We start from the raw sequence: 17218 nt of genomic DNA, 5'->3' as shown, positions 1-17218 counted from the left end.
GGTTGACCTGGAATTAGAGAACAGCTTGATTAATCAATTATTCAGTAGTTATTCAAGAATAATTGTGTGATTGTTTCTGTAACTCCAAGAGAAGTTTTTGTACCAAAATTAGAGGGAATATCTACATGGCTGCTTCACATACTGGAAATAGCGACCAAATTTCTCTTAACATACATCCTACAATCTTTTAAATAGCAGAACATATTGGATAATTTAGTGTGAGATACACTCATCATCTTCTTTATCATTTTTATGTTAGCTTTTCATGCTGGCATAGTTTGGACTGTTGGAAGGATCTAATGTGTCTGGAGACCCCCATCTTACTTTATCAGTTTTGGCATGGTTTCTATGTCTGGATGCCCTTCCTAATGCCAATCACTTTAGACATGCACCCAGTACACTCAGTAAAAGTGACTGGTGTTAGGAAGGGTATCTAGTTAGAAACGTTGCCAAAACAGATGTTGGGCCATGATGTGGTCAACCCACACTAAGTTTGAATAAAATATGCAATGGTGTGTGTGTTTTGGATAAGATTTTCTACTGGTCAGAAAAATGGTTTTGATCCACTTGGAGAAAAAAATGATATGAAGTACTTCCTACTCTCACCAACTAAAGTATATCCTTGTAGTCAAGGATATGTCTGTATTTATTGAATTCATATTGTATTATTGTTTGGCTGGCACTGATCAAAAGCATTTTAGTTGTGATCACCCCAGCTTTTATGCAGATATAGTGGCTCTTGGACAATATTATTCAGTATGATAGGGTGAGGTTTGAGGAGGCTTTAGCTACCATTCCTCGCACATCCTGTGACTATGTCAATGATCCTTTGTTCTCTGGGTGTTTTTTAGCCCCAAGCCAACTACAATTAAGCAAATTTATGAATAAAAGACAATCTAGCTGTGACTATCCCAGCTTTTTAAAGGTATCAAAGATTAAATAGCCTAATGTGTTCTTTTCCTCATTCAAGGTGGTAATGTGAAATTTGCGATAGATTTAACTGCTATTCCTAATAAATCAATTAGCCATATATAAGCTTCTTCATACTTTTCTGATATGACAGAACCAGAACTGTAAATAATAACAGGTTTAAATCAGTCCTCATCAGAGTTAAAAAAAGCCCTTATCTGTGCCATTGCAGGCATTTCTGTCAGAATATAAAGGGCCAGAGCAGACACTGCAAGACATCCCATCCAACACTAACATTTCTGTAACTCACTGGAATTTTGGAGCTTACAAGGCTACAACATTTTTTATAGGTTTAGCATAATTGCTAAATCAGAATTTGTGGTCTTATGCTAAATTTAGAAGTTGAGATCAGTTTTGCCGTTCATCCCTCGAGATCAATAAAATAAAGTTCCAATCGACCAGTCAAGTACTGGGGTTGATTTAGTAATCTAAACCTCTTTCCTCAAAACTACTGATCTTTTACCTAAATCATATACTCTTTACTCTTTTACTTGTTTCAGTCATTTGACTGCGGCCATGCTGGAGCACCGCCTTTAATCGAGCAAATCGACCCCGGGACTTATTCTTTTGTAAGCCCAGTACTTATTCTATCGGTCTCTTTTGCCGAACCGCTAAGTAACGGGGACATAAACACACCAGCATCGGTTGTCAAGCAATGCTAGGGGGACAAACACACACACGCAAATATATATACATATATACGACGGGCTTCTTTCAGTTTCCGTCTACCAAATCCACTCACAAGGCATTGGTCGGCCCGAGGCTATAGTAGAAGACACTTGCCCAAGGTGCCACGCAGTGGGACTGAACCCAGAACCATGTGGTTGGTAAAGAAGCTACTTACCACACAGCCACTCCTGCGCCTATATATATATTTTTTTCTTTTCAGCTTTGGACATGGTTTCTGTTAACAACCATAAATGCTGTATGGATATACTTCAAAATAGAACTGCTAATGCTACAGAGAATAACAATAGTTTGGGCTGAAATTTGAAAGTGTTGGTAATTTTTCCAGCTTGGAAAGTATTTAACTGCAGCAATTACAGATCCAGTCCCCAAAGAAAGAAAGAAAAAATTATTAATGCTTGTGACATTTGTGAAATGTTTTAAAATATTCACCTCCATTTGCCATAACTCACTGTATTGTATTTACTTGGACTGGATTTTCACAGCTTGGATAGATAAGGTACTGTATGTTTAACATCCATTTTTCCATGCTGGCATGGGTTGGACTGGTATTTATTTGAGGCAATATTTTACAGTTTGGTGCTTTCCAACCTTTAGTTGGTTTGGAGTAAGGGGATTTTTATATTTTGCTAAATTTCAAAAGTGCAAACAGTCTCATGGAAATAAAGTGAACTGACAACACTCACGCACACACAGAATAGGCTTCCATACAGTTTCCAGTTACCACTTCCACTCATGCACACACACATCAATGGCTTTAATCAGCTCTTTGGCAACCTGTAATGTATCTAATTCCTCAATCACAGGCAGGTATTCTGAGAAGAGTTATGTCTTTCAGTGGTAGTTTTACTCTTGTTTTTATATAAAATATATGTAATATCATCATCATGACTTCTAACATTCACTTTTCCATGGTTACATGAGTCAGACAATATACTTGATACAGATTTTGCTTTCATCCTTTTGGGGTCGATAAATTAAGTACCTATTTCTTTACTACCCACAAGGTGCTAAACACAGAGAGGACAAGCAAGGACAGACAAACGGATTAAGTCGATTACATCGACCCCAGTGCGTAACTGGTACTTATTTAATCGACCCCAAAAGGATGAAAGGCAAAGTCGACCTCGGCGGAATTTGAACTCAGAACGTAGCGGCAGACGAAACACTGCTAAGCATTTCGCCCAGCGTGCTAATGTTTCTGCCAGCTCGCCACCCTAATTAAGTACCAGTTGCATACTGGGGTTGATCTAATCAACTAGTCCCCTCCCCAAAAAAATTTCGGGCCTTGTGCCTAGAGTAGAAAAGAATATTTCTTTTAGTCCTTGAAATATGGACAGCTCAAAGGTAGGACATGTTTTCACAGAAGATTCCAAGTAAATTACACCATTTTTATGTGAATACTGACTTTGTTTACAATCAGCACACAGTCATTAACTGATGAGCTCTGTCCATAAACTTGCACACTAGCATAGAGAAATATCCCATCCTGTATTCAATGGAAAACATACTGATACCTCTGAAGAAACTTATTGAAAAAAAACAAACTCATAATTAAGCTTATGCAGTGGACAGCATGCTTCTCTGAGAAAGGACCAAATGAAGATTTACCTAACATTAAATACAGATTTAATACAAGAAAATACCCACCACAAATCAAAGAACTGAAGGCTTTTGAAAATGACCGACTGAACTTGGTAATGGGGTAAGGTTCAATGTACCTCCTAATATTTGGTTAAATTTCAAGTGTTCTTTTTCTTGCCTTTCTGGAGAGTAATTTTTGCTTAATAGTAATGACTTCTTATAACAATTATAATTTTAGCTTGCTACATTATGTATGATGACCTGCATTTAACTATATAGTTTCATGTAAAAGGCATGCATGGAAAATTTTATTTTAACTTGTCTACTCAAGCAAATTATTTTGTGCACTTTACCCTGTGACATATTCCATGCAAATTTTGCTTTGAACACTAACTCTTTAAAAGTTACACTAGCCATACCTCAACCAAACATTCTACTTGTTTTATGTTCAAACTGGCCAGATCTGGCCTCTCACATGTACCCTACAATGTCATTCTAAAAATAAACAATCACAAGATTAGGCATAATTCATTCAAAACAACATGAATAAATAAGCATTACCTTTGACAAAGTAATCTGAATGCTAAAGGGTTAATGTAATTATATGTGACTAGCAGTATTGCTTGGTGTTGCTCGGGTTTGTAAGGGAAATAACTATATAAGCATTTTTAGAGAGTTACTTTCCTTATATAACCCAAGCAAAAATCATTAAAAATGATGGTAAATTTTTTTTTAAATCATAGACACATCGTAGACGCGCACTAATACCCAGAAGGGCTCGATATGAATGACGACTATAAGATACCTGCTTTTGGTTAAACTGCACTGCAAAATGTGGGAGTAGTTAGGAATCTAAATCAGAGGAGACAGAGTCTCACACACACAACTTCAATTTTATATATAAAGATATATAAGAAACAAAACAACTAGATATGTGTAGTTTGTCAATATGTGACATCTTTTAATACTTGACTGATTTACAAATAAAAGCTTGAATATTGTGGAATTGTTTTTTTTTTTTCATTCATCATGTAACTCAAAAGACAGGAACAGATTGGAAAAAGAACTATCAGATGGAAGAAATGTTTTAATTTCATTGTTATGGATGAAAAGACCATTAATTTGCATGTATGTATGTATGTATGCGTGTGTATGTGATTGTGTATGTTTAAGTGTTTGTATAAGTGTATGAGAGGTGATGCTATCAAAATTGTTTGAATTTTAAACAATTACAGAAGATAAATTTTTTTTTAAATCCACAGATTCTCAGACAGTCATAAGGACCCTCACAAAAGATAATATGCAAAAAGAAAAAGCATCATTGATGTCTTGGCATAGTGGCTCGTCTTTTTAATGTTTTTGATCCTGTTGTCGTACTTAAGGTTTTGTCAATGTAAAGTATATCTGGTATTTGCTGGAAAGAAAAAAAAGAGAAACAAATGGTATCCTTAGTTTATTATTCTTCATAATAATGGAAAAAAATATTCCCCACTTTAAATCTTACACTAGAAGCAATGTTCACTGTATGTTACTTCCAGTGTTACTAGGGGTGCCACTGGATCTATCTGGCCCTCTCTCCAATGCTCCACCCCTTTATCCCTCATTCTTATCACCCTGGCTCTCTTTATCATTTTGATGCGTAGGCAGGCATAAGGGTCTCCATCAGACCTGCATATATCCTATACATTCTACCTGTACACCTCCCTGCCTAGCAATTTGTTTTCAACATCCATCATTCGTTCTCACCTTTTATCCATTCACTTGTAATCTCTCACTTTCTCACTGATACTGCTTTTAGTCTTCTCTACTGTTCGTGCATCATCATCGTTTAACGTCCGTTCTCCATGCTAGCATGGATTGGACGGTTCGACCGGGGATCTGGGAAGCCAGAAGGCTGCACCAGGCTCCAGTCTGATCTGGCAGTGTTTCTACAGCTGGATGCCCTTCCTAACATCAACCACTCCATGAGTGTAGTGGGTGCTTTTTATGTGCCACCTGCACAGGTGCCAGGCGAGGCTGGCAACGGCCACGGTCGGATTGGTGCATTTTACGTGCCACCGGCACAACAAAGTCAAAAAAGAAACTTATGAGGAAGATGTGATCCACTGAACCAACTGACAGAGCAGTAATGACCCAGCCAATCCACTGCAGTAGACATAAAACAACGACAAGGACGAATCTCTGTCTGCCCTCTCAAATATATCAGATTGAAATCTTATTTGTTAATAATGAACAATCTGCTGGATATACAATGTTAATTTACAGGAAAAACATACTAAATGCACTTATATGTGAAGGTCCTTATTACCATCAAACATGCAATCATGAAGTAGATCCTACTCTTTGTTCATCACTGAAGCAAGCAGAGTTAGGTGTCACACTTAAGAGCACAGCACAATGATAGTGGTCAGATTTCAACTTAAGCAGTTTAGGATGTTAATTTCAGCCATTATATATATTGGTTTCAAATTTTTGGCACAAGGTTAACGACTTTGGGGGAAGGAGTAAGTCAATTACATTGACCCCAATGCTCAGCTGGTACGTATTTTATTGGCCCCAAAAGGATGAAAAGCAAAGTCAACCACAACAAAATTTGAACTCAGAATGTGAAAACAAATGAAATGTCGCTAAGTATTTTGCCAGCTCACTGCCTTCAGCCATTATATATATATATATATAGGTGCAGGAGTGGCTGTGTGGTAAGTAGCTTGCTTACCAACCACATGGTTCCGGGTTCAGTCCCACTGCGTGGCATCTCGGGCAAGTGTCTTCCGCTATAGCCCCGGGCCGACCAATGCCTTGTGAGTGGATTTGGTAGACGGAAACTGAAAGAAGCCTGTCGTATATATATATGTGCATGTGTGTGTATGTGTTTGTGTGTCTGTGTTTGTCCCCCTAGCATTACTTGACAACTGATGCTGGTGTATTTATGTCCCCATAACTTAGCGGTTCAGCAAAAGAGGCCGATAGAATAAGTACTGGGCTTACAAAGAATAAGTCCTGGAGTCGATCTGCTCGACTAAAGGCGGTGCTCCAGCATGGCCGCAGTCAAATGACTGAAATAAGTAAAAGAGAGAAAGAGAAAGATATATATATATATATATAATATATATATATATCATCATTGTTGTGGTTTAACATCCGCTTTCCGTGCTGGCATGGGTTGGCCAGTTTGACTGAGGTCTGGCAAACCAGAACTATATATATATATAGATACACACACACATATGCATGCACTGGTTAACTAGATCTTTTAATACACTGTCCCAACCCTTGTGTTCCTTTCTGAAGTTCAACATCCTGGGATTAGCTTTCACTATTTCTGCCTATGTCTTCCTTGGCCTTCCTCTTCCACTTATGTCTCAGAGCACTTCTTTACCCAGCTGTCATCATACATACACATTACATGTTCATACCAACGCAGCTGTTTCTTTTGTACACTATATCTTATTCCTTTTATAACCAGATTTTCTCTCAAATTCATCAGCTGTGCCTTGTCATATTAACAACTACTTTTATGGAGACTTTCAAACACTGGAAAGACCTTATTTTACTGGTGATCTGACTGCTAACTACTATAGTACATCTACATAAAAAGCCTGCCTTTATATACTGTCAACCTCTTACTGAACCCCTATTTGAAAAAGAAAGTTAAAAACCAGGGAGAAGACAGAGAAAAGGTGAAAAAATATAGATATGTCTTACTTGATCTTGTAGTCTTTCTAAAGGAAGGTTTATTGGCCCTCGCAGCAGTGTGTTCACCTGACTTATAGTTTTCAGTGTTACTGGACTTACAATATAAATGGTTTGAGATTCAGCATCAATTCCTCGTACAAATCCTGCAACAAAGAAACATCTTTAACTTCTTAAAACAACAAATATTTATCAACATGTCACCAACAATTCTGTAACCCACACTCAGAATCCTAGCCTAATGACTACTATATAGAGAATACCAAACGAGTTCCCTATGGATACCATATTTATTACAACGAGTGGCTTGTAAACGTATCTAACGAGCGAAAGCGAGTTAGATATTTTTACAAGCCACAAGTTGTAATAAATACGGTATCCATAGGGAATGAGTTTGGTATTTTATTTATTACACACGAATAAACGACCATATTTTATTAACCCAATAACTAAATTCTTCAGGTTTAGTTGTAACTTATGAATGACAAAAGTAGTGCCGTCACCGTGACCTCGGGTCATCACCATGAATTGACCAATCAGAAGCAGCACTGTCACCGTGACCATGGATTGACCAATCAGAAGCAGCGCTCGCAGTATCTGACATATGTTAGATACCAAAAATATCTCAAAGTGTTCTCACTCACATGTGTGTAATAAATATATAAGAACGTTAGTTTTAAATTCTGCTCATAATTAAGAATATAAAACTATATATATAAGTATAATATAAAAGAAAAAAAAAAAGATCTGTTTATAGCTTATATTCATGTGGTTTTCTATAGATGAAATTTCAATCAAGTATTTTACTAACAGCTCCAGATTTGTAAAGGTTAAAGCAATAAAATATTGCGTGTTTTCCTTACCGAATCCTAAACATCTACAGAGTGGCCTCTTGACAAATCCCAGAGGAAGATTTTCATCATTGTTGTATCGAAAAGCCTGCAATTGGGAATGGGAAAAAAAATTGTTCAACTCTGGAAATGGTGGATTGCATAAAAAAAGGAAAAAGCAAAACATATATAAACCATCTACCATTATTCATATAATTTTACAGCTTCAAATACTGAATCTGAATGATTTTAAAATGAAAGGCTCTAGATTCTAGAAGTTATGAGAGCAAAGTCAAAATTTTATTTTTTATATATTTTCGTCAACCTAGCTGGAAAATAGATACTACTGCTAATTTGGTTTATGCAGCCTTCTGAGTTAGAGAACACACCTGGTTACTGATTGCACAGAAGTAGAATGAGGACCACCTACATAAATTAATAATTTCACAGATTCCCATATTATAGTTTCAGATTATAATAGTAGAATTAATTCAGATTCAGGGTTTTTTTTTTAATTACATACAATTCCTATGCTTTATTATATGATAATCAGCTGGATACTTAATTAAGACAGGAAGGTGTCATCTTCAATGACTGCATAACAGAATCATTGTAAACTGCTACAAGAAGGTCTTCAAACTGAAGACCCAGTTCAAATGCTTGCAACAAAGGCATCCAAGGACCAAGTGGTGGTGTCAAACCAAGCAACAGATTCAGTTTAACAACCAGTATTAAGAAATATTTAGAGTGTGAGGTGTTGCTAGGATAGCAGTTGAGCAATCAGTGATTCACATCCTATCACAGGTATTGCATAATGTCCAAGGCCAAAATACCTTTACTCAAATGGTCTGGTCCTACTAACTGTGAATAGGTATCAGTAAAGTTGGAACAACTCTCTGCTGTAAGTTATAACAGCACAGCAAAATCCACGAGCATTTTGTTAACTTGTAGTTCTAATTCCTACTCCACTGATGGAGCCTGGCATGAAGAAGTATGATCATCCTTCAGATTACTCTACATAAAGATGGAGAATTCAGTGATACACTTAAGACTCAAACAGAAAGGTTCTAAAAGAAAAAACTTATCCTGAAACTAGCACTACAAATATTCAGTAAGATTTTAATGTAAGCAGTTTACATATATATATATATATATATATATATATATATAAACACAAAATTTAAAGGACTGACCACTAAAAGTGGACGGTCAATATGCTAGATATAGACGTCAAAATTGCTATTTTCCACAAAGAATGTGTTCTCAAATAAAATAGTGATTTTGACGTCTATATCTAGCATGTTGACCGTCCACTTTTAGTCCTTTAAATTTTGTATGCAAAAATATTTTAATCTTCGGATTTTTTTAATATGCTAGGCCACTGGTTTAAATTGATTAATATCAATTTCTACCCTTATTAAATTTATATATATATATATATATATATATATGAAGTAGATATTTATACAATCAAGCAGAATCTAGGCACTCTACTGAGTAAGATTTCAGAACTTGCACTGTAATAGGAAATGCTGATTAGAGCAGAGGTATTGAAGTCCTTCATCTACAAATACCAAGCACAAAGTGCTTCGCAACTCACTAGAACCAACTCTTTAGGATTTAAACCAGCCATATCTGGCCCACATACTCTACTTGTTTTATATTCAAAGTGGCCATATTTGGCCTCTTACACCTTTCTTACAATGTCATTCCAAAAATAAACAATCACATCAACATTTCAAAACCATGACTAAATGCCTGATTAATTGAAAACAATGTGAATGAACAAGCATTACATTTGACAGAGTAATCTGAATGCTAAAGGCTTAAAAGCAAGCAAATTTCAAAAGAATACATTCATTTTGTACAACTAACATATAAAGTAAATGAAAAAATTAACATTAGTCATTTTGTGCTTTTAAATATTTGAAAAGATTCTTCCAAGACATTAATTGCAAAGAACAAAAAAATTCACTAAAATTAACTGCTTACTGTATTTAAATTAGCCACACATAAGGCTATCACAGATGCATTGATGGCATACATTATCTGGGAGAAAGGTACAACTTCATGACAAACTTGAACAGCTATTAAATTCCACTTGATTTTGTAGGGAACACAGCTGTTTAGACCCATATTGGGGGACCAGTTTCGACCTAGATACGCCAAAGTTGCCAAAGTGCGCAGTTCTGCATTGCTCAATTTCGATAATTTACTGCAAATAATAAAACACATTTATTACATTATTCGTCATTATAAAATATTTTCATTTTTATAAATCATAATTTGTTTTTAAGGCAAAAATGTGAAGTCTGTGGTATCAACTCTAGTATATTACTGTGACTTCACTTTATTAACTCTGGGATGAGCTAACAAAGAGGAAAGAAGAAATGCAAAACAAAACTCCTGCAGGATTTTACCTAAGAATGAAGGACAAATATATAACTACAACAAGGCACTTGTCCTTCATTCTTCCATTTCTGTCTTACTTACAACAATTACATTGACAAGGAGTAAATACAACAATCATTTGACAGTAATGATAATCATCATCATCATCATCATCATTTAGCATCCGCTTTCCATGCTAGCATGGGTTGGACGGTTCAACTGGGGTCTGGGAAGCCAGAAGGCTGCACCAGGCCCAGTCTGATCTGGCAGTGTTTCTACAGCTGGATGCCCTTCCTAACGCCAACCACTCCGTGAGTGTAGTGGGTGCTTTTTACGTGCCAGACGAAGCTGGCAAACAGCCACGATCGGATGGTGCATTTTACGTGCCACCGGCACGGAGACCAGATAAAGCTGGCAATGGCCACGGTCGGATGGTGCTTTTTACATGCCACTGGCACGTAAGCCAGTCAGGGCGGCACTGGCTACGGCCACATTCGGATGGTTCTCTTACGTGCCACTGGCACTGGTATCACAGCTACAGTTTTTATAAAACTTATTTTTCTGTTAAAAAGATGAAGTACATATTCATTGATTTCATTGGTAAAGAGTGTGCCTGAGCTGAACCAAATAGCTCGAAACTGGCCGGTCCCGCGATCCTGTCAGCTGCTGGGGGTACCGGATAGTAGGGGTTCACTCCCCCTATTAGCGATATATTGTATATAAAGGGTGCAGGGCTTACACCGAAAATCTGCTGGCAGAGAATCCACCTGGGGTTAAGCTAATAATAACATTCATCTGCCACTTTGATGTGGCTACTCACTTTACTAATTATACATTTGTTAATTACATATTAAATATTAATACACAGTGAGTGACAGAAGGTTAAGTTAGTGAACATTGTAGTTAGTACATGGTACATGCATCTCTAAGCAAGATATGTGACTATGCTTGCATCAAGCATAGTTACATATCTTGCTGAGGTGATTAAAAATGGTTGACATCAGAAAGGACACTGCACTGTAAAACACCATCTCAAAAAGTCTTGTCCAACCCATGCCAGCATAGAGAAATAGACATAAAAATATACATACAAAAAATGCTTTTGTCAGAGTTGATAATTGCATTGAACATTAAAAATAAGAGGGGAAAAAAAATATATCACCCACCTCATCCCTGAATTCACTGGAGAAGGGAGGACTTCCAATGTCCAGTTACAATGAGTAGTGTTCTGAAAAATAAGTCATAGGTGAAAGGAAAGAGGAAATTTAAGAGCAACACAAGCACAGTTACATATATACATATCTCACCCACTCTCTCTCTCTCTCTCTCTCTCTCTCTCTCTCTCTACATATACTCTTTTACTTGTTTCAGTCATTTGACTGCGGCCATGCTGGAGCACCGCCTTTAATCGAGCAACTCAACCCCGGGACTTATTCTTTTTGTAAGCCCAGTACTTATTCTATCGGTCTCTTTTGCCGAACCGCTAAGTAACGGGGACATAAACACACCAGCATCGGTTGTCAAGCAATGCTAAGGGGACAAACACAGACACACAAACACACACACGCATATATAATATATATATATATATATATATATATATATATATCATCATCATCATCATCATCATTTAGCGTCCGTTTTCCATGCTAGCACGGGTTGGACGGTTCAACTGGGGTCTGGGGAGCCCGAAGGCTGCACCAGGCCAGTCAGATCTGGCAGTGTTTCTACAGCTGGATGCCCTTCCTAACGCCAACCACTCCGAGAGTGTAGTGGGTGATTTTATGTGCCACCGACACAGATGCCAGACGAGGCTGGCGAACGGCCACGCTCAGATGGTGTTTTTATGTGCCACCGACACAGGTGCCAGACGAGGCTGGCAGACGGCCACGCTCGGATGGTGTTTTTATGTGCCACCGACACAGGTGCCAGATGAGGCTGGCGGACGGCCACGATCGGATGGTGTTTGTTACGTCCCCAAAGCACGGAGGCCAGCCTATGCGGTACTGGCTACGGCCACGTTCGGATGATTTTCTTGTGTGCCACCGGCACTGGTACCACAAAGATACAAATTCCATTGATGTTCATCTATTTTGATTTGTTTTGATTTGATTTGATTTTCACTTGCCTCAACAGGTCTTCACAAGTGTCACAAGAAAGAAGGTATGCACAGGTGGACTGACTACGTCCCAGGTAGGGGCCACGGGTTATGGCCTGACTATATATATATACACATATATATATATATATACATATATATATATATATACATATATATATATATACTAGCTGAAGGTGACCCGCTCTACGCGTGGGTAAGAGTGTGGTTGTTACTTTCTGTTGCTTCCTTTCAGCACGTAAAAAGCACCATCCGAACGTGGCGGATTGCAGCGCCGCCTTGACTGGCTTCTTCTGTGCTGGGCACGTAAAAAGCACCAACGGATCGTGGCCGCTGCCAGCCCCCCCTGGCACCTGTGCAGGCGGCACGAAAAAAGCACCCACTACGCTCACAGAGTGGTTGGCGTTAGGAAGGGCATCCACCTGTCGAAACACTGCCAGATCAGACTGGAGCCTGGTGCAGCCTCCTGGCTTCCCAGACCCCTGTCAAACTGTCCAACCCGTGCTAGCACGGAAAACGGACGTTAAACGATGATGATGATGATGATGATTCTCCCGCTTTGTTTCTTTCTCCTTTCTCTCTCACTTTCCCACTCTCTTACTCTTCCTTTCTCTCGGACTCTCCCTCGCTTTCTCTTACTCTCTATCTTTATGTATCTCTCTCCCATTTATAAACAACAAAAGATCTTGAGTAAGTTGAGAAATAAAATATTTAGAAAGATCAATCATAAATATCAGGCAGTTACAAAGGAAAGGTCTGCTTCAAGACAGACAGCAAAACACTAACATTGAAAAGGGACAGACGAACTTGCGAGCTGAATAAAAATAATAAAATATTGGAAACCAAAGTTTGAAGGGATAGAATTTGAGGATAGTAGAGTCACCATGGCTGGCATTTCTTAACGACGGACAGCAACGTATTGACAGTTCAACGGCAGGGGTAAAATTTTGAACTTGATGTAAAAGAAAATCCCTAAAAACCAAGTTTTGACTTGATTCTTTCTCACGACAGTAGACTCACGATGGCAAGCATTGAAAACTTCTTCATCATGGACGGCAACACATTGACGATTAAAAGGCTGGAGCAAATTTTTTAGCTTGATGTAACAGAGAATTGCTAAACACCCGCTCCTTTAAATTTTAATCCCCTTCCAGCCCCATTTATACCCCTTTTCACCTTTTGGTTAATATAACCCGATTTCATTTGGGTCAACTGGGGCCACATTTTATAAGATGAGGACTCAACCAAGTTTCCCAAGTTCTGGTCATAGACCATAGAACACTCAACCAAGTTTCCCGAGTTCTGGTCATAGACCATAGAACACTAAACCAAGTTTCCCGAGTTCTGGTCATTTGCAGAATAAATAGAGACGGCAGAGGTGGCAGACGTCGTTGCAATGTAAACATGATTTGTTATAAGAGAAAGATTGTCCAGATTGTGTGTTGGTGGTGTTGGTGGTGGCGATGATAATTATCATTAGGAAAAAGAGTGAGTGAGTGAGGAAGACATACATAAGTTGTGGCGATGATAATTGTAGACCCCTTTTCACATTTTGATGAAGAGAACCCGATTTCATTCGGGTGTACTGGGGCTACATATAGGTGTGTGTGTGTGTGTGTGTGTGCACGCTGTAGAAATTAAATTAGAGATAAAACCACTAATAGGGAAATGAAACAGTAAAAAACCAAAAACAAAAACATAAAAATAAAAATATAATATTAGATATATGAATATATGTGTGTGTGTGTGTGTGTGTTGACAGGTAGACAATAGAATGCGATGGCGATGGGGATGGCGAGTAATATTTGTTACTGTCCATGAACGCTGAGAGATACATGAGTAAAATGTATAGGAAGGTAAGAGATAGAGTGAGTGAAAATGTTCTTGGAAGAGAGTAAATAGCTACAGAGTGATTTGAGGAAGACTTTACATTAAATAACGGTAGTTGCATTGTCAAATGAAGAGGAGTGACAGAGTACTGGAGGAAATAGGGTGAGGTAGGAAGATGGCCTCTAGCAACCACACCTTTTAAGATAGGGATTTCTAAGGTAGCCCACGCGCATCGTCACCTCATTCTACATGTCCCTGTAAATTTTGGAGCGAATCGGACGGGATGTAGTGGCATTGAAAGCGAACCAAGCGGTAAAAACGCAATTCAGTTTTATATATAGAGATATATACATATATATATATATACATATATATATATACATATATACATATATATATATACATATATATATACATACACATATATACGACGGGCTTCTTTTCAGTTTCCGTCAACCAAATCCACTCACAAGGCTTTGGTCGGCCCGAGGCTATAGTAGAAGACACTTGCCCAAGGTGCCACACAGTGGGACTGAACCCGGAACCATGTGGTTGGTAAACAAGCTACTTACCACACAGCCACTCCTAGAAGCCTGTTGTATACTGTATATGTATATATCTATGTATGTGAGTTCATATTTAACCTCATGTTCACTAGTGTGCAAACAGTATCTTCCTGGTGGTGTCATTTGCTTGCAGTCAGCCATGAAAGCATGTCTGTGCTTCTGAACATGCAGCATGATCTTTGTAAGCAAAAGGCCCATTCAACTGGTGCTGTTTGTTGCTTGATAATGACTGGAAGATTATTACTTCACTTGGAAAAGAAGGGTTGTCAACAAGGGCATCCAGCTATATAAATTTCTTTACTACCCACAAGGGGCTAAACACAGAGGGGACGAACAAGGACAGACGAATGGATTAAGTCGATTACATCGACCCCAGTGCGTAACTGGTACTTAATTTATCGACCCCGAAAGGATGAAAGGCAAAGTCGACCTCGGCGGAATTTGAACTCAGAACGTAATGGCAGACGAAATACGGCTATGCATTTCGCCCGGCGTGCTTAACGTTTCTGCCAGCTCGCCACCTTGCAGCTATATAACTATCCCAAAATACTCTTGCCTGCCCCAAGCAAACATGGAAAAGTAGAAGTTTGATGATGATGAGAAATGCAATTATTTCCCTCCTTTTTGTTACTTACAAGTTCATTTTTCTCTCCAGGAAAATTCCATGGGTTCTGACCAACAACAGAAGGCTGCAGTTCCTTAGGCTCTAATTTTATTTTAGGTGAATAAAGGTAAACAACCTGGTCTGGAGTGATTAAATTAAGTATGCCATCAAGCATCTGTTTCCCAGGTCCTGTAAAATAAAACCAAAGGATATAAACATCAATATGTAAATGAAACAAAGACCACATTAGCTGTGAGGTTAATGTGCTGGACTACTAATCATGAGGTCATAATTTCTAACCTGTGCCCTGTTTTCCTGAGCAATCTTATCTGGCATGGCAAACACACGTGGACATGCCTACTAAGTCAGAAAACAACACAGCTCCCATGACTTTCGGAAACATTTTTCCACGCTCAGAGTTGCTGAAGCATGGAATAAACTGCCTGCGTCAGTTGTTGACTGCCATGACACTGCATCCTTTAAGGCCCTCGTGCTTTCCGAAATCCGCCGAAACTACACCTGATTATATATACACTTTAGATGAGTTGTAGTGCACCTGAGCACTGTACACAATTATTATTATTATTATTATTATTAAAAGGAAATAAAGATTCACATGGTTGGTGTAGGAATGATAAAAAGTAATAAAAGAAAAACAACTGCTCCAAAATAAATGCAAAATCTCCCACCCTTCACACTAATGTAGAAATGTAGATGTAAATCACTTATATCAATAACAACATAGTCTCCTTCAATAGCACAAAGGCATAATCACTACACATATCAAAGAGAAAGTCAGACATAATTTACACCAATCATATATGTCCTTATAAATGCTAGTTTTTACCATTTCAGCTGATCTCTCATGACCACCTCACATGAATAGCATTATTAAAACTACATCACAAAGATTGGCTTCTTTTTTTTTTCGTAAGATTAAAATATACTTCAGCTTCGATTAGTTGCTAACCCTTAAAAAGTCTCGAGTGAGACTTAAAGTGAGACATTTCCAAACTTTTAAATTTGCTAATATGTTCAGTCAACTAAAAAGTCCATTGAATGAAACTGTGGTTTGGCAGTTTGCTGTTCTTGAGAAAACAAGCTAAGTAAAATCATGGTTGTCCTTGCAAACAGGCATGTCTCCTGCATCCCACTTCAGCTGAGTGATCCTAATCTTGCTTGGAGGCACAATGGCCCAGTGGTTAGGGCAGCGGACTCGTGGTCATAGGATCGCGGTTTCGATTCCCAGACCGAGCGTTGTGAGTGTTTATTGAGCAAAAACACCTAAAGCTCCACGAGGCTCCGGCAGGGGATGGTGGTGATCCCTGCTGTACTCTTTCACCACAACTTTCTCTCACTCTTACTTCCTGCTTCTGTTGTACCTGTATTTCAAAGGGCCGGCCTTGTCACTCTCTGTGTCACGCTGAATATCCCCGAGAACTACGTTAAGGGTACACGTGTCTGTGGAGTGCTCAGCCACTTACACGTTAATTTCACGAGCAGGCTGTTCCGTTGATTCGGATCAACCGGAACCCCCGTCGTCGTAACCGACGGAGTGCTTCCCTAATCTTGCAGGCTTGTGGGTGCTGGTGCTACATGAAAGCAGCCAGTATACTGTGAAGTGGGTGGCATTAGGAAGGGCATCCAGCTATAGAAACCATGCGAAAACAGACATGAAACCCGAAAAGCTCTTCAGCTGACCAGCTCCTGTCAGACTGTCCAACTTATGCCGACAAGGAAACAGATGTTAAATGAGACGATGATATACCTTGCTTTAATCACTGAACTGCGACCATGCTGGGGCATTACCTTGAAGTATTTAACTGGGAAAAAAAGTTTGCCCCAATACTTGTCTTTTTATGTTCGGTACTATTCTATTGGTACACTTTTGCCAAGCCATTAAGTTACAGGGTTGTTAAACAGTGTGAAGAGGACAGGCACCCAT

The 17218-nt window shown here is 38.6% G+C and overlaps 2 protein-coding genes across 3 annotated transcripts in view; one reads left to right on the top strand and one right to left on the bottom strand.

Annotated features, from left to right (window-relative positions):
* LOC115212272 (ankyrin repeat domain-containing protein 16-like) overlaps positions 1–2726 on the top strand; it is a 109956-nt gene extending 107230 nt beyond the window's left edge. For both annotated transcript variants that reach the window (XM_036503075.1, XM_036503074.1), the window contains one exon: positions 1859–2726. In XM_036503075.1, the coding sequence (XP_036358968.1) occupies positions 1859–1956 (98 nt within the window). In that variant the 3' untranslated portion in view covers positions 1957–2726. The remainder of the gene's footprint in view (positions 1–1858) is intronic.
* A 1449-nt stretch (positions 2727–4175) lies between these two features.
* Positions 4176–17218, bottom strand: part of LOC115212363 (polynucleotide 5'-hydroxyl-kinase NOL9) — a 69321-nt gene continuing 56278 nt past the window's right edge. The window contains exons 8-13 of the mRNA XM_029781237.2: positions 15305–15462; positions 11321–11382; positions 9756–9978; positions 7797–7872; positions 6946–7079; positions 4176–4654 (exon numbers count right to left, since the gene is read on the bottom strand). Coding sequence (XP_029637097.1) covers positions 4559–4654; positions 6946–7079; positions 7797–7872; positions 9756–9978; positions 11321–11382; positions 15305–15462 — 749 coding nt within the window. The 3' untranslated portion in view covers positions 4176–4558. The remainder of the gene's footprint in view (positions 4655–6945; positions 7080–7796; positions 7873–9755; positions 9979–11320; positions 11383–15304; positions 15463–17218) is intronic.

Source organism: Octopus sinensis, linkage group LG5, assembly GCF_006345805.1.
Source record: "Octopus sinensis linkage group LG5, ASM634580v1, whole genome shotgun sequence".
NCBI classification, from domain to species: domain Eukaryota; kingdom Metazoa; phylum Mollusca; class Cephalopoda; order Octopoda; family Octopodidae; genus Octopus; species Octopus sinensis.
Note: the sequence above shows the minus strand (reverse complement) of the source record. Positions and strands in the feature narration are given on the sequence as shown.